The 23,367-nt window shown below is 37.7% G+C and overlaps 1 protein-coding gene across 2 annotated transcripts; it reads right to left on the bottom strand.

Annotated features, from left to right (window-relative positions):
* Window positions 1–5,714: 5,714 nt before the first annotated feature.
* ogfrl1 (opioid growth factor receptor-like 1) lies at window positions 5,715–22,276 on the bottom strand. 2 transcript variants are annotated; one of them, XM_079842369.1, is made up of 8 exons: window positions 21,965–22,209; window positions 20,155–20,241; window positions 19,935–20,013; window positions 18,253–18,285; window positions 17,945–18,023; window positions 13,262–13,328; window positions 12,614–12,759; window positions 5,721–8,928 (listed from the first exon to the last, which is right to left on the bottom strand). In XM_079842369.1, exons 1-8 carry the CDS (start codon window positions 22,157–22,159, stop codon window positions 8,433–8,435), a joined length of 1,182 nt encoding a protein of 393 aa, XP_079698495.1. In that variant the 5' UTR covers window positions 22,160–22,209; the 3' UTR covers window positions 5,721–8,432. The 2 variants fall into 2 exon arrangements, with proteins under 2 accessions (XP_079698496.1, XP_079698495.1); XM_079842370.1 differs by lacking the exon at window positions 18,253–18,285 and having other exon boundaries at window positions 5,715–8,928; window positions 21,965–22,276.
* Window positions 22,277–23,367: the final 1,091 nt, after the last annotated feature.

The raw sequence follows: 23,367 nt of genomic DNA, 5'->3' as shown, positions 1-23,367 counted from the left end.
TAAATATATTATATTACCGTTAAATCTCACGTTGGGGTTTGTGAGATTTTTCTTTTTTGTGAAAGAAATGAAAATACAGTATTGTATTTATTCAGCAAAGGTGCATTAATGTGTGGTTAATGTGTGTGACAGTAAAGACATACAGTATAATGTTACAAAAGTGTGTGTGACAGTAAAGACATATACAGTATAATGTTACAAAAGTGTGTGTGACAGTAAAGACATATACAGTATAATGTTACAAAAGTGTGTGTGACAGTAAAGACATATACAGTATAATGTTACAAAAGTGTCCGTGACAGTAAAGACATATACAGTATAATGTTACAAAAGTGTGTGTGACAGTAAAGACATATACAGTATAATGTTACAAATGATTTCCATTTCAAATAAACTATTCATTAAAGAATCCTGAAAGAGTTTATCAGTTTTAAAAAAATATTAAACAGTGTTTTCAACTTTGAAAATAATTAGAAATGTTACTTGAGCACCACATTATTATGTGACAAGACTGGAGTGATGAATACTGTAAATTTAGCCTATATTACTGTTTTTACTGTATTTCTGATTAAATAAATGTAGCCCTAATATCTTACCGAGCCCAAACTTGTGAACTGGCAGGGGTCATCGCACAAACATCAATGTAAACAGGGAATTAACCAATATGTACGACTGCTTACTGGCAAAGTGTGACTCGCTTTCTAAAGTACACACTCCATGTATTAAGCTTGCATGCAGGAACAGCTGTGCAATGGCTGAATAATATCCTGGACAAAGGCATAAATGCTCTTTGTCATTCCATGGCTGAAGGAAGGTCATCTGAAGCCACACGGCTGCTAACAGTGAAGAATCGAGTTGACATAACTGGCCGTTTCATTACACGCACTGCTATGAGGCCTATCAGCACTTCCTCTTTACAGAAAACATACGTTTCCCTCAAACAACATCTGGGGTTTCAAGTTACCCTAATCCCAATGGGAAATCAAAATGAGAACACAAACAGTTCTATCTATATCGAATGACAGTGCACAGTAATTGAGCTTTTGGTAAAAACAAATGCATGTGTCACATCCACTTTAGATTATCAGTGGAACTTTGAATAAATAGATATTTCATCATTAAATTGCATGATTATGAAATATAAATGTGAAGAAATGTAAAACTAAAACACTGAAACATTCCATTTAAAAATAAATTAGGTAAGGTTGTGAACCAGGTGCCCTTGGGTAATAAACAAAAACTGTATCACAAGACTTTACAATTGGTCTATACGGTTCAGAAGTTCAGTTCCAGTGAAGATGACAGACAGAAAGAGAGACTCACACAAAAAGGAGAAGTCACCCATATTTGTCAGCTGGACAAAATTCAAATACTGTGAAACGGACAGTCCCTAGACCTGTGTAAAAACCCATCTGCACTAGATAGTGCATCCGCAAAATATTCACAGCGCTTCACTTTTTCCACATTTTGTTATGTTACAGCCTTATTCCAAAATGGATTCAATTAATATTTTTTCCCTCAATTCTACAAACAATACCCCATAATGACAACGTGAAAGAAGATTGTTTGAAATCTTTGCAAATTTATTAAAAATAAAAAACGAAAAAATCACATGCACATAAGTATTCACAGCCTTTGCCATGACACTTAAAATTGAGCTCAGGTGCATCCTGTTTCCACTGATCATCGTTGAGATGTTTTTGCAACTTGACTGGAGTCCACCTGCGGTAAATACAGTTGATTGGACATGATTTGGAAAGGCACACACCTGTCTATATAAGGTCCCACAGTTAACAGTGCATGTCAGAGCACAAACCAAGCCATGAAGTCCAAGGAATTGTCTGTAGACCTTCGAGACAGGATTGTTTCGATGCACAAAGATTGAACTCTTTGGCCTGAATGGCAAGTGTCATGTCTGGAGGAAACCAAGCACTGCTCATCACCTGTCCAATACCATCCCTACAGTGAAGCATGGTGGTGGCAGAATCATGCTGTGGGGATGTTTTTCAGCGGCAGGAACTGGGAGACTAGTCAGGATCGAGGGAAAGATGAATGCAGTAATGTACACAGACATCCTTGATGAAAACCTGCTTCAGAGCGCTCTGGACCTCAGACTGGGGCGAAGGTTCATCTTCCAACAGGACAACAACCCTAAGCACACAGCCAAGATAACAAAGGAGTGGCTACGGGACAACTCTGTGAATGTCCTTAAGTGGCCCAGCCAGAGCCCAGACTCGAACCCTCTGGAGAGATCTGAAAACAGCTGTGCACCGACACTCCCCATCAAAACTGATGGAGCTTGAGAGGTCCAGCAAAGAAGAATGGGAGAAACTGCCCAAAAAAAGGTGTGCTTGTAGCATCATACTCAAAAAGACTCAAGGCTCATCATGAATTTAATCCATTTTGGAATAAGGCTGTAACATAAAATGTGGAAAAGGTGAAGCGCTGTGAATACTTTCCGGATGCACTGTATATGACACTACCAACCCTGCAACCTCAGTCATGATAACTAACAGTAATGGACAGGCTTATAAACCTGTAGGAATGTCAAATAACCCCTGATATCCTGAAGCAAGAAAGAATGCGTATTTCATACATATTCCTGGAATTAATAAAGTGCTTGTCTTTAGTTAAGAATAGGATTTCACAATAAAATACCAGGGAGGAAACCAGTTACTATCATTTCTCAAAGGCATGTTGGCAAAACATGTTTATCTAGCTGTTCATATTAGTGGAGCTCAGAAGATAGACTCGACTCAAGGTCAAATTTTCAACATGATATCACTAGAGAGAGAGAGTGAGAGAGCTGATGATAGAGTTGCTGGAAGAGGTGAGGTAAACAGCTGCTTATACTCTTATCATTGCTGTCAGCAGGATTATATGGACATTGCTCCTTTAAGACCCCATGAAACCACAATTTTGTGGGTTTGAGTCTTTAACCCCCGGTTCCACAGACAAGGCTTAAGTCTAGTCCCAGATTAAATGCATGTTTGAGCTGTTTTAACTGAAAGCAACTTGCACTGACATTTCTTAAAATATGTCACTGCCATTGTTTTGTCTCAAGATGCACACCAGTAATGTTTTTTTCTAAGGCACATTTATAAAAAGCTACTTAAATGTCCTAATTGAACTAATACTGGCTTAATCTAAATTCCATCTGTGAAACCAGGCCCAAATCTGTTAACTTTGAGAGTATTAACAACTAAATTTTACACATAAATATACACATTTAAAATTTAAAAATAGGCTACTCATTTATTCCGTTCAAAAGTTTGGGGTTGATAGAACATTTGTAATGCTTTTGAAATAAGTCTCTTATCCTCACCAAGGCTGATTTATTTGATCAATAAAATACAGTAAAAACAGTAATATTGTGAAAAATTACAATTGCAAATACATTTTTTTCCCTATTTTATATATTTTAAAATGTAATTTATTCCTTCGATGGCAAAGCTGAATTTTCAGCATCATTACTCTTAGTCTTCAGTGTCACAGTGATCATTCAGAAATCAACAGTTGTGCTGCTTAATATTTTTGTGGAAACCATATACCTTTTTTCAGGATTCTTTGACGAATAGAAAGTTCAAAAGAACAGCATTTATTTTTTTTATCCAATCAAATTCTCTCTAGAATGTCCCCTCCCCTTAATACCACCGAATTGCAATAGTGAGTAGAAAATCAAGGTTTGTGTGTCTGTCTTGCACTAAATTAAATGAAAAGGTAACAAGCGTTTCAAATTGTTTTTCAATAGGAAGTACACTTACACAGGAAATAAATGTTTACTTTCTATTTGAAAAAATACAGTATACAGTAAATAATGCTTAGTACTCAGCAAGTAAGCTAGTATTCCATACTGAACAGTAAAAAGGCACAATGACTGCTGGGATATTAGTTGCTTGGGCCATGTGAATGGTAGGTCATTCAGTAGGCCACATCTAAACACGCTGACTGATCCATTCTTGCCTGACCTGTGGTTGGTGCTGTTTCACTGTGTTGTATGTTTATGGTATGAAGCTTTGAAGCTTCTAATTGAATGAGATTATACAGCACAGCAAAGGAGATACATGCACACACACACAAACTAGAGCAGTGAGTCACGGGAAGTATCCGCTCTCCAACACACAACCCCTCCACCTCATTCTGTCACTCCTGATCAGTACGGCCACGCTGCCTTCCACTCAGCACATTACCACACACAACCACAGTCCTGGAGTAAAACACAGTGTTTTACTAACTGCTAACGGATGCAGGTTAAGTAAACAAACAATTTGAAGACAGTGTGTCAGTTAAATTATACTTAAATAACATAATCAATTAGGCGACATAAACCCGAAATAATTTGTTACAATTGTTACAAGTATTTTCTGTGCATTGTTCCTGTTTAATTTCCTGCTCACTTGTTTGTTTCCATAGTTCCCTTGTTTGTTGCTATTGTGATTAATTATCCTCACCTGTCTCTTGTTATCTTGTGTATATATTACCCTGTGTTTCAGTAGTCTGTTGTAGCTGTTGTGGTTTCGTATCTGATCAGATCACCTTGTTTTGCATTTTGTTTCTGCTCCCTGTTTTGTATTATCTTTGTGTTGTGAAAATTTTTGTTGTTGTTGCTGCTGCGTTTAGATCCTTGACTCTTCCGTTCCCTGCCACTACATAACAAATATTTCCGAAATTACAATTATAATCCTGTCACAACACAAAATAAGGTTCATTTCACGTGTGAGCAGTATTTTTAGTGTCATTTCCAATCAAGCTGTAATGCTGTTAAATTATGCAAAATGTATAACAATAATATTTTTGTGTATTTTTCATACATATTATTTATTTAAAATTGGGATGGGAGACAAACCATTGCTGAATTACCATATTCACATACCATCATATGACACTCCGTTTCAAATTTTATCACAATATTACCATGGTCTCCAAAAACATGGCATTATCATGCTCCTTTTTTGTTTGTGAAAAGAGCCTGAACATGTCAAAGAAAAGCACAGGAGAAGATGTGCAGGAGCGCAGCAGGAGAGGCGGGACAGGTTTGTGTCTGACAACTCTCTGACTGAAGATCTGGCAGGTAAAGTCACACTCACAGGTGTACGTCAGGAAAACCGGTCCCACACACTGACGGTTTGACAAGCAACAGCAAGGCTCAAGCTGATTACGGCACACACGTTCTCCTTAAGCCCGCCGGGGACCAGGCTGCCTGAACAGACCATATGGCACCTCTCTTCTGTGATTTTATCACAATTTCAGCTGTATTCCCTGACTTTACAATCCTCTCAAACAAGCCGTATGGATTATGGGAGGGGACAGACTATTCAACTTGTCCTCTGTCAAAGACACAACCCACTGGGCTGCTTTATCTTAAGCTGAGAGATTGTTTTGAAATGACATAAGTAAGAGATAACCTTCAGTTAGTCAGTTGCTATTGCAAAACAAAACCCAAATATATCGGGACCCAAAAGCTATGGGGGTCTCGTATATCACCCTGAAGTGGTTCATTTTATGGCCAGCCAAGTGTTTTACTCTGCTAATTACACTGTTCTTTATCAAATAAATAAATACATACACAGTATTTAATAAATATTCTAGTTGTATATCAAATAGCCTACTATATGTAATTATAAATTATATATTAACACAATGTTGTGATTGATCAATCAGAAGTATTCTAGTATGTAGTAAAAAAAAGATGATGAAATTAATGTGGCACGTCTGTGGTTTCAATTTGTTTTTATTCAGCATTTTTTATCACAAAGAATTGCTTTATATGTGCATTTATCTTCTCAAAGTGCATAAATATATGTTTGAAAAGTCATAATAGTAACATGCCCATTTCTCCTCTGATAACTGGCCCCACAGTTTAGTTCAATTTAATTGAATTAAATGTACGGTGAGTAAATCATAGGGGTAAATTAAAAGGTGCATAATAGCAGTTGTGCCAAGTTTGCAGAACATCAAAATTCAGTAGCCACATTTACACACACACACACACACACACACACACACTTACAATTCGTCAAAGAGCTGCACTTTATTATACAGTAGGCCACAATATAAACTTCCATATGTCACATATCCTTTGATAACAAATGATCACTTCCCAACAAAGTTGAATATATTTAAAAAACACACTTATTGTGCCTTACATTAGGCCAGTCAAACGTTTTCCAACAATTATGGCACAAGAAACACTGAAATGTGGATTCAACAGTCTTTTAGACCAAGATGGATGAAGAGAAGATGGCTATTTGTTTCCCAGTCACTAGCTATGTCTGAAACTGAAGTTTCGTTGCTTGACTTAAAGGCAATGTTTTTGTCTTTTTTTTGTAAAAAAATGGTCTACAAAATGGTTTCAGACTGGCTTCCAAAGCATAACTTCACATCTAAAAATCAAGAACAAGAGATAAGCAAGCAAATATTTAATACTTATTTCTTAGTAGAAGTTGAAAAAGACATTTGTGAACAAATTTACTTCTTCAAATGTACGTTTCACCAACTGCCATACCACATGCACATGATTGCTGCGTTCAAAAAACGACCAGATGAAGGCATCTTAGTAGACAACATTGATTTTTCATGTTTTAGACACAAGAGCTATCTGTCCATTTGGAAGAAGAAGAATGTGACTCTCACACATTCAGAAAGACGGGGTTTAATGAACCCCAGGGTACGAACTGGATTAGACGGCAAACAGAAAAGTGTGCTCAATCCAAATATTGACTGAGGGAAAGAGGCTGCGAGAAAAACAAGACAAGGACAGAGAGCCTTCATCGTTTAATCCAAGAGAATGGAAGATTGGCTTCAGCCACTATTATGGAAGAAAATTTTCACTTCTTTTTGTGTCGGTAGAAACTAAAACAGGCAGAACTCCATAACAGTTAGGCTACACACACATACACACACACACCTGTGCTGTGGAGGTATGGCTAGCCCTCTGGGTACACTCTGAAACAGCAGTGTGGAATAAACACACACATAACATTCACACTTGATCCATTTGAATTAATATCTGCTTTAAAAATGTATTTCTATTCTATGTGGATAGTGACCATCAATAGCCCTGATTGTCCACACATAAACACCAAGTATGATGAGAGAAAGGCAGCATACACTCTCACACATACATACAGTATGTGATATGCTCCATCACTTTGAGTAGTTTTGAGTCATATGCACTCAAAACAAATGAAAAAGCAACTTTTCTGCTTTCTAATGATATTACCATTATCTTTCAAACCATCGTCGAGATAACCATAATCACTGAGAAAATGACGTCTAAAGACTCCGTGTTTTCTGTCAGAATTAGGAAATTCATTCTTATAGGCTAATTAAGACAATAACAGGCTAAGTTAAAATATAAAGCTTATTTATAATGTTGTGCATATATAAACTATACTTTTACTTTTCCAGCTAGCTAACGCTATGGTCATTGAATGGCTTTCCTGAGGTAAATGTAACGCAGCCTACAAGCTGTTTTATTGGCGTCTTTCCGACATTGAAACACTTCTTCATCGATTACATAATAAATTATACATTTTAGTAGGTTGTACTTTATTTTTCAATAGACCTTTGGAAGTCCAGTCATGTTTATTTTGTGCTTTAACTAGTATCTGAATATAAGATTGGTTAACGCGCACGCTCTGGATAATAGCTGTAGGTTGGAGTAATGGGCATGCCGTTTTATAAAAAATTTACATAATTTGATATATGATACCTTGTTTAATCAAAAAACATAAAATTCAAGTTCGTTTTCCTTATTGTTTTTCCACAAACGGCGCACTACTTCAGACTCAAAATGATAGAGCGCGACACACATGCTGTAACAAACGAAAGAAGAGGCACTTTATATTGCAAGATGTTTTTGAGAAAACTGGATTAAAGTCTCACACGTACCTATAAAAACATGGAAGATCAATTACCTGAAAATTCCTGCAAGTATATTCATACGGACTACACATTATTACGATCTGTTACAAGGAGCTACGAGTATCCATTACAAGAAACTTCAGCAAGCTCTAAACACGGAAAAAGACACGTCTGTCTGAGAGTCGGGCTTATGATTAGCAAATAAAGCCTATTCTCAAAGCCTGTAGACTAAGATAATATTCTCTCACAGGGGAAGACTGAATAGACAAAAAGTGCAATATTTCACACAATGTGCTCAGGTAGCACTATATATATATGTGCTAAGAACTCTCCAGAGGGCTGCAAGTAAGAATTACAGTAGAGAAATTCATCCGCTAACACTTTGAAAAGTATTCAGAGTTAAGAAAAAACACTTCGTATTTAAAAAAAAAAAAAAGTCAAACAGTCAAGTTGTTCACAAAGCAAGTCTCTAAAAGGCAATAGTATGGAGTAATATTGCTGTGCCATTCCTTTGCCTAACTTGAAGCTCAGATACTTGAGCATTCCCAGAATCCCTCTTTCTATTCTTACAGAGGAATGGTCTCAATATATTCTTCTAGATCTACCCTCCCCCTGCCCTCCTGCAGGACCTTGGACCCTTTCACTGTTTTCCACTCTCCACTCTTCCTCTCGTCCATGTCCTCCACCTCCCTCTCTAAGTTATTCCTGCCCTCCCTAGGTGACCTGGCTTTGCCCGCACTCCTCTCCACCGCTTCGCTTTTTCCCACTCTTGTCCCTGTGGATCCAGAGGCCGAAATGCGTTTCTTCTTGGGTGGCCCCCAGATGAAGTTCTCGGGCGGATGGTAGTGGCGCTGGGCGAAGCGAAGCAGGGCACGTCTTTGAGCGTGCTGCCGCAGTGTGAAGACAAAATATTCCAGTGCGCTGTGACGCATGTTGGGTAATGTGCCCTCCACCAGCGCCTCCTCCAACAGCAGACGCACCAGAGGCAGCTTGAAGCTTTCAAAGCCCAGCTCACCAAGGCTTTTCAGAATGCGAGTGATACGCAAGTAGTTGTGCTGCGACCTGGAAAAGAAAAGAGGTCATAGTACAAAAAATAGGTTTAACACAATTTCCAACAGTTTCAATTAAAGTAATGTTGGTTGTTGACAAAGGAGAACATTTTATGACATTTTATTTTTGGTAATTTTACATTGTTAGGAATAGTGGCAAAGGACCCAAGCATATTAAAGGGATAGTTCACCCAAAAATGAAAATTATCCCATAATTTACTCATCCTAGGTGTGTATGACATTCTTCTTTCAGACGAATACAATCCGAGTTACATTAAAAAATATCCTTACGGCGGATCGCCTTCCGTATTTAACTAACGAAAAAAAGTGTAACACCTCTTGTAGTTCAAAACACTTACACAATGTCTGACGTCATACGTCATGCCAGTTACACTTTTCCGTTAGTTGAATACGGAAGGCGGTCCACCAGAAGGCGGAAGCTAGATATTTTATGTAGATATTATTTAGATATTTTTATTTATATATTTATGACTACTGCAATGCGCAATAAAATAAAAAATTAAAATAAAAACTTTCTTTTCCTCTTTCTGCCCTTTTTCCCTCCCTACTCTATGCCTGTGCTACACTGAGCAATGTATGGACTCAGTATTTCAATCGCTTCCTGTACTCCCAAGTTGTAAGTAGCTTTGGATAAAAGCGTCTGCTAAATGCATAAATGTAAATGTAGAAGGCGGAAGCTAGATATTTTACTTTATAAAGTTTTAAATATGGATATTTTTCTTACTCAAACCCACCGATTCACTTCAGAAGGCCTTTATTAACCCCCCACAGCCGTGTGGATTACTTTTATAATGGATGGATGCACTTTTTTTGGTCTTCAAATTTTGGGCTGCCATTCACTCCCATTATAATGCTTGGATTAGCCAGGACATTTTTAATATAACTCCAATTGAATTCGTCTGAAAGAAGAATGCCATACACCTAGGGTGGCTTGAGGGTGAGTAAATCATGGGGTCAGTTTCATTTTGAGGTAAACTGTCCCTTTAAGGGGTCGTTCACATAGAATAAGACCGTTGCTCTCATGTCTTGCATGTTTTGCAAAGTTTTACGCATGACAAGGTATTCAAGTTAAAAGTTCAACTTGAAAAAAAAAGTCGCACAAATTTCCTGGCTCTTCCAAGCTTCATAATGGGAGTGAGAAGTAACTGAGATTTTGAAGCCTAAAAAAGCGCATCCATCCATCATAAAAAATAATTCAGACAGCTCCAGGTGGTTAATAAATGCCTTCTGAAGTGAAGTGATGTGTTTTTGTAAAAATATCCATAATTCGAACTTTATAAACTGTAATCACAAGCTTCTGGTAAGAGAGAGTCAAGTTCAGGCGTACAGTAAGACTTAGCCATAGCGTAAGCTAAGGTGAGAGTAGACTCCTCTCGCGGTTCAAACAAATAGGGCTGGGCAACAAACTCAAGCTCCTCCGACATTTCTCTTTAAAAATTCTCGTTTTAGACTTCTAATTCGTGACTGGTGTTGTGTTTTACTTAGTGGTGGGCCGTTATCGGCGTTAATGTGCTGCATTAATGTGAGACTCTTATCAGGCGATAAAAAAATATCGCCGTTAATCTATTCTCAAAGTTGGGTTGGGAGCGGGGTCTATACTACACAAGCTATGATTACTTTCACCTTGATATTTTAGCGTGGATGTATACCTAGCCGAATTGCACTGTAGGGGGCGAGAGAACGAGTCTTCGAACCTGTGTGTATGCCTACTAGTGTTGTCAAAAATATCGATATTTCGCTATGTATCGATACTGAAATATCTGAAACGATACAATACTCATTTTCTACAGTATGGATATCAGCTGCGCTCTCCTCTCCTCTCCGACCGACAGTGAGTTGACACGCACCCGCCTTCTCTCATTCAGTCCGTTTAATCCTATGAACATGGCGAACGGGTGTTCTGCTGGATTTTCCCTCATGACAGCGTGTTACTATTGGTGTGACCGGTCTGAATTTCGCGCGGGGTTGCACATAACGTTAATTCTACTAATTCCCGCTGATTTCGCGCTCGCATCTGAAGAGCACACACACATACCGTAATAAACCCGCCTCTGACATACAAGTGCAAAAATGAGCTCCTTTTTCCAGCTTATTAATGGTCAAATACACTCAAAACTGTCTCAATGCCCATCTTGGTGAGTTTTAACATAAACACAGTCGTAACCAGCTCACAGGAACAGTGGGATCCATGCGTGCGTCAGGTCTTAAAGGGACAGAAGTTATTTATTATTCAAACTTAAGACAAACGATCACTTACTAGTACACATATTCTGAATGCCTTCGGCAGAATTCAAATGAGCCATTGTAATCTAGATTAATTCCAAGATTACAGTGAGATTAATCTAGATTTAAAAAATGTATCTATGCCCACCACTAGTTTTACTCTATCCTCTGCGCTTCCACATTCGTCAATATGTCATGCGACGGGTCAGAGGTCACTCGACTGGTGTACGGACGTTACCAGAGGCCAGTGATTCTAGTTTTTATAAAGTGGTAAATATGAATATTTTGATTCAGAAGGCCTTTATTAACCCCCTGGAGCCATATGAATTACTTTTCTAATGGATGCATGCGCTTTTTTGGACCTCAAAATCTTCAAAGGTTACTATTCACTCACATTATAAAGCTTGGAAGAGATTATTATTTTCTATTTTAATATTTTTTAATATAACTCAGATTGTGTTTGGCTGAAAGAAGAAAGTCATATATACCTAGGATGGCTTAAGTGTTAGTAAATTATGAGACCATTTTTGAGTGAACTATTCCTTTTAAGTTGTTTTGACTAATCTTTGGCCACACAGCAAAAAAATCTATTTATTATTTTCCAGTTAGAATTTATAAAAACTGTAAATTATATTGTATTTTGTCTTACTGCACTGGCAGATTTTTTTCACTTGTTTGAAGTATAAACAAGATTAAAATAAGTGAAAACATCTGCCAGTGCAGTATATCCAAAAACAATTATAATGAAATTACATTACTTGAAAACAGGCCTAAATATCTTATGCAGTGTTGCTTATCAAGGTAAATTGATCTGAAATGCATTTTTGGTGGAAAACAAATAAAAAAGGCAAAATAAAAACTCATTAAGAAGTCATTTTTGTCCAGTGTAAGATGAATACACTCAGCATTCTCAAAATTACAGCTTTTGGGACAGGGCCATTCACACTGCAGACAAAGTTCATCAAGCGGAGTAACTCTGTAATGTAATATGTGTCCTCTGTGGCACAGTCCTGGGGCAATGACACACAGTCTGATACGCACAGTCATCTATGTCTACCACACAGCCCACTGCACTGCGGATTTTCTTTCGCTCCCTCTTTGCTTATCATGCGTTCATCAAACTCATCTTTAACTCTCCTTTCCAACTGTCTCAACATTTCTTTCCCCGCTTACATTCAGTTTTTTGTATCCTATTCAGTTCTTCTCTATTTATACTCCTCTGTGCATCTGACCCATTTCTCCGGCCCCTGCATGAGATGGTCACATGACGGTACAGTCAGGGTCATGACCGAAATTGTGTTGCAGGGATTGGAGACTTAGGATGCTGACTCCCTGGACTAAAGTACCCTAAATATAGCAGGAGACTAAGATTAGGGAATGTAAAGATAACTGGTTGAGGTGGAGTAGAACATAAAGATCAGATTAAAGTATTTATTCCGGAAAAAAGGACTCACTCATTCAGGTGCTGGAAGCGATCCTGCCAATTTGGGGCCCGAGCTACATTCCCATTTTTATCCAGGAGTTTGATTCCAAAGAAATCCAACATGATAGTATATGCTAGGAGGAAGCGTCTCTTGGCTTCTCGAGTGTTTTGGAATTCCTGTTGAAGTCAAAAACTCACTCAGTAAAAGTTGATCTGCAGTGCACAATGACTACAGCAGATTATTTAAGGTCAAATAAAAAAAGGCAGGATGAGACTAAAATGCATCACGTGCCACTGCCTGAATCCTATTTATGGATGTTCTGGCACCTTTGACTAGGTGATAACACACTATTAAAAATAAAGGCTCCAATTAGAACCAAAGGATCTTACAGACTAATATATTAGCAACATTTTATTCTCTAGTTTTTAATTCTAGATAACCCACAAACCAAAACACTGATTTAAACAAGTACTTAACATGTTAAATTGTATCTAAAATATATTTTTTTTAAATCCAGAGAACCATATTTCCAATGCAAGACCTTAAACAGCAACAAAAAAAAGAATCTTACAAAGAAGAAAGTTCTTTGATATGAAGACCCACAGAAGAGCTTTAATTTTTAAGAATGTACAGTACACGTCTTGACTGGAAAGGAGTTGTTTGACTTTAGGAACATACCTTTATCTCATCCTGAGTGAGTTCTTGAGCATAAAAATTTAGGCCCTGTTCTCTGAGTGGGAAGAGCCTGTAACAGCAGTCAAGAAACAGGTTAGGATCTACCTCAGAATGAATCATTATTTATTCATTTGAGAAACAACTGACAACATTCGACAATAAACATTTTCAAACACATTATTTATGTATAAGTGAAACCATTTTTGGTTTTATAGGACATATTTTGATTAATTGCGAGTAAGTAAATGAAATACATTAAATATATACGCATCTATCCATTTATCCAAAGCGACTTATATTGAAGGTGAACCCATGACCTTGACGTTGCTATTGCTATGGTCTACTGTTTTAACTACAGCAATGTAGTCATTTGCTATAATTTCATTGTATTAGCCTACACAATATATTAGCTTTATATCAACCATACCAAGTTCCCTAGATATCAGTATTGGCACTGACCACCGACGAACAAGAAAAAGGACACACACACACACACACACACACACACAAACAAATGCAACAAAGAGTAAATTTCTCCCTGTCAGCTGTTTGATCCTACATGTTGCTAACCACTAGCGAAGGACAACCCGCAAACCTCGGCACATCTTTATTCTCCCTTCTTCTCTTCAGCCTCCCTTGTTTCTCTTCTCTCTCTGAAGCCATGATGAAGTCCTGGCTGGCTGCCTGCTATAGCAGTCAAGCTTTCGCTTAGTGTTGCCAAGTTTTGCTAGAGAAATAAGCGACTTGGCCTGAAAAAACAAGCCCAAAATAAGCGACCCCTGATTTTGTTTGGTGAAGGTGAGGCATACGCACATCACACAGTCTACACAGGAAACCCTTTTAAAAGGAATTTTTGTTCCAGTTTTCTATTATGTTCTGTCAAAAACATTGAAACCGTTTTTATTCTTTAAACCTTTTGTAGTCCCATTAAGAAAAGTCCCTTCCCTGGCAAATGGTGATTTTATTGTCCTTAAAACTCATAAAACACGTAAACAAGCTAATTTATTTTCCGTCTATCTAATAAGATACACTATATTGCCAAAAGTATTGGGACACCCCTCCAAATCATTGAATTCAGGTGTTTCAATCACTTCCATGGCCACAGATGTATAAAATCAAGCACCTAGGCATGCAGACTGCTTTTACAAACATTTGTGAAAGAATGAGTCACATTCAGGAGCTCAGTGAATTCAAGCATGGTACTGTGATAAGTTGCCACCTGTGTATAAGTCCATTCGTGAAATTTCCTCACTACTAAATATTCTACGGTCAACTGTTAGTGGTATTATAACAAAGTGGAAGCAATTGGGAACAACCGCAACTCAGCCACGAAGTGGTAGGCCACGTAAAATTACAGAGCGGGGTCAGCGCATGCTGAGGCGCACAGTGTGCAGAAGTCGCCAGCTTTCTGCAGAGTCAATAGCTACAGACCTCGTGTGGCCTTCAGATTAGCTCAAGAACAGTGCGTAGAGAGCTTCATGGAGCAGCTGAATCCTAGCCTTACATCACCAAGTGCAATGGCACTCATCCGATGGATGAGTCTGGGTTTGGCAGTTGCCAGAAGAACGGTACTTGCCTGACTGCATTGTGCCAAGTGTAAAGTTTGGTGGAGGGGGGATTATGGAGTGGGGGTTGTTTTTCAGGGGTTGGGCTTGGCCCCTTAGTTCCAGTGAAAGGAACTCTTAATGCTTCAGCATACCAAGACATTTTGGACAATTTCATGCTCCCAAACACACTCCTAAACCTTGTGGAAAGCCTTGCAAAGAGTTGAAGCTGTTATAGCTGCAAAGGTGGGCCAACTCCATATTAAACCCTACGGATAACGAATGGGATATCATTAAAGTTGTGCATGTAAAGGCAGGCATCCCAAAACTTTTGGCAATATAGTGTATTCACATTAAAAGCCTACGCACGATTACCCAAATCCTTAAGCGACTTCTTTAAAAAAACAAGGCCAGATTTGCGTATAATAGGCGGAATTGGCAACTCTACTTTCACTGTCATCTCACATCTCATCTTTATTTACTTAAACAGGCAAAATGCTAGCGACTTGACTGCTTGCAATCACTCACCGTTTATGTGTTTTTACATTCGCTAATTGATATTATGCAAATAGCCCAGCAAGAATACGGAGTGTGAAAAAATGAGTAGGGGGGAAAAAATGAGAGAAGCTAATCACTTTTTCCTCAGCAGGAGGGAGTGCTGAGGTACGACTGGCAGCATATGCGTGAAGCCTGATTTTAGAAATGTGTTGTTATTTCACGCGGGCTCTGGGCATCATGTCCTCCCCCTCTTCCTCACCCTCAACGGTTGTAATCACAGCGCAGGCAGGAACGAACAGGAGCCTCAGCTAGGAGAGTGTGTGAGATGTAACGACACCCAACTGAGAGCTTTAGAAGAGTACATGACGTAGAACCACCGTTCAACCTTCATACAACCTTCAATGTTAGCTGAAAATCCCCTTGTGAGCAGATTCTAATTCATTACCATTTACATGTTTCTTCATTGGTGTTGTATGTATTGTGTAATATTTATTTTTAAATTTAATAAGAGGATGAAAAAGAGGATGACTAAGGCATGAAACAAAAAAAAGCAAACGTCATGACGTCAATTTGTAGGACAACACGAAAGGCTAATTTTAGCAGCTTTTTGGGTCTGTGATTAACATTACTTAAGGAGGCTTTCAAGTCTTGATCTACAACATAACATAACACACATTTATACCTCAAGCATGAATATTGAACCGGTTGTGTGCTTTGAATTTTGCTAATATCAGCAGTTGATCAAAGTACATGCTTGTGATAACTTAAATCATAATTTAGCAACTTGTTATTTAGTAAAATATTTTTTTAAGCACACATGGATTTAAAAAAAAATACATTGGTCATACTGAAAAAAATATTAAAAAATTATAAATTGTGTGAGTCTCTTAAAAGTTAAAGTTTTTTTTACTCCACAAATGCTAATTCTCTTCCAGGTTTTAGGACTACAAACTTAACAGCTTTATTTAAAGATCTGATAAGGCTAAAAGGAAGCAATTCGTATTGTTTGGCCAACAGAGGCATAAAGCCAATGCAGACATGTATTGTCCTCTTATGCACAAACTGCAAGTTCCTGTTTTTCCTCATCATCGGAATCCAAACGAGTATTTCTCTGATACCGACAGCTTTAAAGAGCCCCTATTATGGATTTTTGAAAATTACCTTTCATGTAGTGTGTAACATAGTTCTAAGTCAATGAAAACATCCTGCAAAGTTTTAAATCTGAAAGTGCAGCGTATATAAAGCTATTGTCTATCAAAAGTAAGAGTCGACTTTGAGTCAATTAAGCAAATCGTTTTTCAAACGAGTCGCAAGCCGTTTCGTAGTGATGTCACGACAAAACATTAGCATATTGCCCGTCCACTTATTGTTTGTTTGTTGATGGACGCACACTTGCTAATGCTGATGGTGAGCAAGTTGAAACATCTCATAATGTACCTCAAACTGAGAAGCATCACCGAGAAACGTCTTGCTCAAGGTTCAGGATGAAAAATTTGTTTTTCCATTGTTTCATCATCGATTTGGGATGTATGTAAAATCAACGTCATCGTTACTGTCTTTACAGTGTGTACTATAGCTGAGCTTTCGGAACAGGAAGCCTCCTGAACAGAGCAGAAGTTCAGTTATGGTAATGGGCGTTCATTTCCGAAATACACTCTGTCAATCACAACAGACTGGGCCATCTGACCAATCAGAGCAGAGTTGGTTCGTGGAAAGGAGAGATTTAGAGAGACTGATTCGGAACAAAAAATCTGTTTGAGAATCATTGAACATTGTGGTGATGTGCAATGATTATTATGAGAAAATTAAAAAAAAATTTGACCTTTGACGCATGTAAACCTGTTGTTGGAGACCTCCAAAATTAGGAAACTTTAAAATAGCATAATAAGGGCACTTAAAAAGACAAATATGAAATATGCCTTTTCATGTCTGAACATATACCTACTACAAATTGTATGGATTTTTAAGCTATGATGCACCCAAGCAGCTGGATGCTATTTCATATGCTTTAGTGCTTGCATGTTTAATTAATCATGCTTGATTTAATCTAAAATTCTTAGAAAAGCTTACATACATCCCTATAATGTGGCTTGCACTTATCTTCTGCCATTAAGATTAAACCTTTATCATTCGCATCTTTAATGTTAGGAAAATGGACCATTTAATCAGAAAATGCCCTTAAGTCATAGACATTCCCCAAAGCTTCTTCAGTTACTAAAGAGATGATGTCAGCCAAAGCGGTCCATGAATAATTAAGCAACGTTAAACATTAAAGAAACTTTTATCTAATGCAGTCCTAAGGCCATCCTTTGTCGCCAATGAGGATGTTACTGACCCGTGCTGATTTTGTCTTTATCATTGCCTTTGTCCGCTTTCATGCTTTTGTTTGATTTTGCCAGTTAATTTTGAACAGATGGTAAAGAAAAACATCTCTAATTCACCCTCCAAAAATCCCTCATGCACATATCAGCTTGCAACTTTCTCTGTTCTTTGAACAAGCAATATAATACATAGTAAAAATATAATAATAAGTGTCTGGCCAATGACAAATTGTGACGTCTCAGTCATTAAGCCTTATTAAGCAATTACTGACTGTGCACTTTATTGCTCGTAAAGAAGCATGAATATTGAAGAAATGTCTTACCACTGAATGTATGTATGATTGTGCTCTAGTTTTTCATAGTCTCCCCTCCATTTAGTGAGGATTTCTTCAATATAAATACCTGGAGGGACAAGAGAAAAATAATAAATCATCACAACAGGCCAAGCTCAGTATTAGTCACTTAAAACTCTATAATAAAGGGACTGTTCTTTCAGCTCTATTTTGTGAACTAGATCAAATGATTCAGTTGAAAGTTGTGAAAGAATGATTCGTTCACATATCCGACATGACTTATTCTCTTATGAAAACATTAACATGCTAATGAGAAAATTCTGTCATAATTGACTCACCACTTGTTCCAAACCTGCATGACTTTCTTTCTTCTGTGGAACACAAAAGAAGGTATTTTGAAGAATGTTGGTGACCATGTATGGACAAAAACCTTTTGACATATCAAAATATCTTCTTTTAATGTTCCACATAAAAAAGAAAGTCATATCTTTCATCAGCTTTGACTTGTATGACACGAGGGTGAGTAAATGATGACAGAATTTTCATTTTTGGGTGAACTGTCCCTTTAAGAAGAAACACAGGGCAGTGTGTGTAGTTTCAGAGTGTAAATAGAGGTGTAGGTCATCCGTGACATGGAAACACTGAGATCTCTGGGGGACACAGAGGACGGCATGTGTGTGTGTGTGGGTGTGTGTGTCCTTCTCCATAAACAGCAGTGAAGCAGTTATGCTGCCATTAAATGCTTGCACAACAGATTCAGTTAATTCTCAAACATGCCCACAATAACCAATCAATGGCTCCTCTAAGATTTCTTCACTGTCTGTCTGCCTAAAGTGGCCCGCAGGGAAAACATTCAGCTAATGAAGCACTCCAGAACCCATGTTCTTCCTTCACACCAGCTGGCATGTGTATTCAGTTGTAAAAACTGCTTTATGTTTGTCTAAAAATGTTCTTGCAGTATGTATGTTCATGTACTGTAATATTCTTTTATTGTCAGGTGAAACATTGTAGGTGGAACTGACAACATTCTTTTTACCTTTAGAAAAAATCTTTTTTTGACAGACACATTTAATCTAATTTCCGAACATGTCCAGTGCAACATGGAGGTTAAAGCAATAGTTCACCCCAGAATGTAAAATTCAGTCACTATTTACTCATTTTTTTCCAAACCATGGATACATAATACAGAAGGCGTATACTGTCTATATAATGCCAGGTCATAGTGACCACGGCTAAGAAGATACAGATTTGTAAACATTTTTTTAGATCTCAGCTCGAGAACGTTGAAGCTGAAGAAATTATTCAGAAAGGTTTTGTGAATCACATAAACCAATTCATTGTTAAGATATTACTCAAAATAATGATTCAAAAAGTGTTTTATGTAAAAAAAAAATTTAAACTTTCATATTCCACAGAAAATAGTAACAGCACACATATTTGGAACAAGTAAATAATGACAGAATTTCATTTTTTTTTTGGCTGAACTATTCCTTGAAGTGTTATAATCATGAGTACAGATGACTCTCTGGATCATATATGGTTTGTGTGAACCATGGTTTGAATCTTGCTGGATTACCAGCCCGGATCATTATTTGCACCAATGCTTCTATTCCTCAAATGGCTGCTTGTTATTACTGCGAACAAAATTTCCCCAAGTAACAATTAAGGCACAGTCTCATTATGAGAATCAAGGGACTTCCAGGGAGGAAGTTCCTTTAATATAATGGTGATTTAAAAACAATAAAGCAAATTTGTTTGGCAAACATTTTGAACACCATACAACGCTGCCCTGGAAAGAATAGCAATAATATTACTTCATTATTAAAGAACACAGGAAAATCCCCCACTAATGCAGTACATATTTAGAGCATATCACTCACGAGACATTCAGTGGATGCAGTAAAATGTACACATATGAAGGAATTTTATGTAACATAAGTGAATGGCATGCTTTTCGGTCCATATCCCACTGTACAGTCTTATGATTATTTCATTAAAACGAAAAAGCAAACACACTCACCATCCGGCACTAGGGGGATCTTATTCAGATAGAACCTCAGATTGCGATATTCATTCGGCCGACGAGGCTCCTTGTAGTTCTGAGCAACAAAATCCCAGAATAAGTGAGAGCTAGCCTCAACTATGTTATCTGCTGACTTTACTGCAATTTTCATATTTAAATATGATCAGCCTCCAAGCTTCGCATGAGAAATCTAAAGAGAGTAGATGCAACTCTTTACCGGATAACTGTGCCGATACTTGTACATGTCCTTTGCGGCGTAAAAGCTCCTCTTCATCCTAGTGGAAGACTCCATCATGTCACCAAACTGTGTGAGAGGAAGAGAGCGAGAGGAACGGAATGGTTACATAGGCAGTGAAAGAGAGTATGAATGACTCCACTCATCAGCATCTGAGCTATACTGTCACTGCTTTCCCCCACTGGGATGCATAGATGGAAGAGAAGAGCTCCATTTTGTAGACTGCTGAATGTACTTGTTTCTAACTAATTCATGACCATTTTTTGCTCTCAGCCTCTTGTGATGTTCAAACACTGAACATCTTTATGGTTGAGTGAAAGCACAGCACAGAAGCCTTGAACTCTTACACACCACATGAAGCTGTTTGCTTGTTGGGACCAATGACATACTGAAATGCCTGTGAAGCTTATTAATTAATAACAATAAATTCACTTACATAAATGCTTTAAATAATGGTCTTTGATGCAGGGTTACAAAAACTATTATAGTGAGTGTGAAATGATGTTATCAAAATCTTAGTCAAATGAATGAAAATCCAATTTCCTTCTTCTGCTGACAGGAAATTCAAGAGAACAAATTTCCTGTGAGGAAATAGGTCACATTGAACATGTCACAGTCTCAGTGGCCTTAAAATCCAGAAATCTTGAGAGAACATGAGCCATTTTAAAACAAATGACAAATGACAAGGGCAAAGATTGTTACCCACCCTCCCACTTTTAACCGTCCTAAGAAAAGTTAACTCTGTGACACAACTTTGTCCCTTTTCCTGGTTAATATCGATCATTTTAGCTTTTCATTTTATCTCATGTAGCCTATATTATAACAACATCTGCATTATTTTTCTAGTTTCCCCCCCTATTGTGACGTACTGTATATCCAAGTGAAACGGCTTCTGGGACATTATTTGTTGTCTACTAGGAATTGACTGTAACATTGTGGTTTACTATTGCTGTGATGTCATTTGAGTGACAGGTTGTCCCGCCCTCGCACCAGTAAACAGCATCAGAGAAGAAAAGAGCAAGAGGAAGGGATATTATTTTGATTAAAGATTATGAAGGCACATGAATTTTAAACATTTATAAATTAATGATGTGCATAATATTGCATACGATAAAAACTATCAATTTTGATTTCATGGTGACTTTTAGGAGAAAATTACAAGAGTGGAGAGGAAAGTGTGTTTAAGGAACTAAATCTGAATTTTTTTTTTTATTGTTTTGGTCAAATGTGATTCACAGATATGAGAAAAGTATAAAAATATAGCCTATAGAATATAGCCAAAATGCTGAAAGGCCAAAAGTTAAAGGTCATAGCTGGTTCTTCAAATATAGGTCAAATTTGTGGGACACTTTTTAAATAGTAATTTTTTAAATAAAATATGCGTTTGCTGTGTTAATATTAGTATCATTAACTATTTTAAAAGCCTACGTCCAATTACTAAAATTAAGTGGTAGGCTATTTGTCCTACCGGGACAAAAATGACACGACAATTGGATCCATCACAACTGTAACTATTCTGGATACATCTGTTCGGTAGCTATTTAGCCAATATTTTACTCTAAATGGGCAATTTTCAGTGTAACGCTGTGTTTTTTTACGGCAGAACATCCCTAATTTATAATAATTATAACGATACTAGTGACAAAACCAAAATTATTAGGCTACTACTACACGCTGTCATCTTTTATTCGACCATACGCTTACAATTCCTAAAGATACGCCAAATGACCATTTTTAGTGGTTATCGTTTATCTTTTGTTCTCTTTTAGTGCTCGTGTATGATGAGAGGCACCTGCGGTGATCCGTGATCCAGCTGTTCGGCTCCTCTGACGGCATCCGCCGGGCTCATGGACTCGGAGATACCGCTGTCCTCCTCCTCTCCTCCCGGCTGATGCTCGTCACTCTCCGAGTCCGTTTCCCACGTCGAGTCGCATTCTTCCACTGTGCTCGGCTCCTTATATCTCCAGCTGCCCATCAGATTGCCCATTTAAACCCTGTCCTCCGTGCCTACATAGTTTAAAGTCCTCGTTCAGCACAGGATCGAGCCTTAATATGATGTAGAGCCGCCGTTCGGGTCGCTTTTATGTGACTAATGGGGGGATTTCCAGCTCTCTGATGAGAACACACCCCCTTCTGCCCAGAGATCAGCACTGGAGATGATGAGTAGGAAGAAGATGATGTGCTCTCAGCTATGGGGTGTAAGTTGCAACAGATACATCGATTAAATTAATATCGATGCAACGTGTAGCCTAATTTATACTAGATAGACTATATATATATATATATATATACAATTTCCCCTCCAAAAGACACCTTTATTTCAACAATCTTCACGCTGTCTTTGCATTAATTATTGAGGCAAATAATTATTATCTCATGTGTGATTTAATCTTCACGCTGTCTTTGCATTAATTATTGAGGCAAATAATTATTATCTCATGTGTGATTTTTCAATTCAAATAAATTTGAATTGAATTGAATTGATTAGATTTTTTTCCCCATTATTTATTTTTCTTTACTATTTAAAAAACTAAAGTGTATTTTTTGTTGAGATGTGCCAATTGGGACAGGGTGTGCAATATTCAGAGAAATGTTCATGTTACATATTTTGGTTGGATAAATAATTAATAAAAGTGTAACTTATATATATCATAGTATCGATATATTGATCGACATACACCTGGTTCAAATAGAACCGTAATCGTATCACAGAGTTTTTTGAGGCATCAGCAAATATCGTAGGCTATGCTGGCCTGGCATGCTGTAATTCATGGGGTTGCAAAGAGTCGGGCATGACTGGGCGACTGAAGAACAATTGTTGGTTATGAGAATCGATATCAGATTGTATCGTGATGAACCGTCCGATTTACACCTCTACTCTCAGCATCATTTAAAGCTGCAGTCCATAACTTTTTTTGGTTACATAACCAGCCAGTGTTCAAAACTATCTCATTACCGTAGCCCGATTCACAATGGTAAGCTTGTAATAATGTGTTATAATTTGAGTGGTACAGCTTTCCATGGGAAATTCGAGCATGAAACCATTCCTCATGTCTGTATTCATAAAGAAGGAGTCTGGCTAGTAGGCTATCGCGTGTGAGGATGCTGCAGGTGGCGGATCATTTATAACCTTTTCTCACAGCAGCTGGAATAATTAAACGTATCATTTTGATGGCGGATTGTAATCCAGAAAGG

The sequence above is a fragment of the Gobio gobio genome (genome assembly GCF_949357685.1).
Source record: "Gobio gobio genome assembly, chromosome: 18".
Classification (NCBI taxonomy): domain Eukaryota; kingdom Metazoa; phylum Chordata; class Actinopteri; order Cypriniformes; family Gobionidae; genus Gobio; species Gobio gobio.
This window is presented reverse-complemented; position numbering and strand designations above follow the sequence as displayed.

Coding starts and splice junctions, on each gene's coding strand:
- ogfrl1 (XM_079842369.1), bottom strand. CDS start 22,159: ATGGGCAATCTGATGGGCAGCTGGAGATATAAGGAGCCGAGCACAGTG. Junction 20,242..21,964: donor TGGATCACGGATCACCGCAG/GTGCCTCTCATC, acceptor CCTCTCACACAG/TTTGGTGACATGATGGAGTC. Junction 20,014..20,154: donor AGTATCGGCACAGTTATCCG/GTAAAGAGTTGC, acceptor TTTGTTGCTCAG/AACTACAAGGAGCCTCGTCG.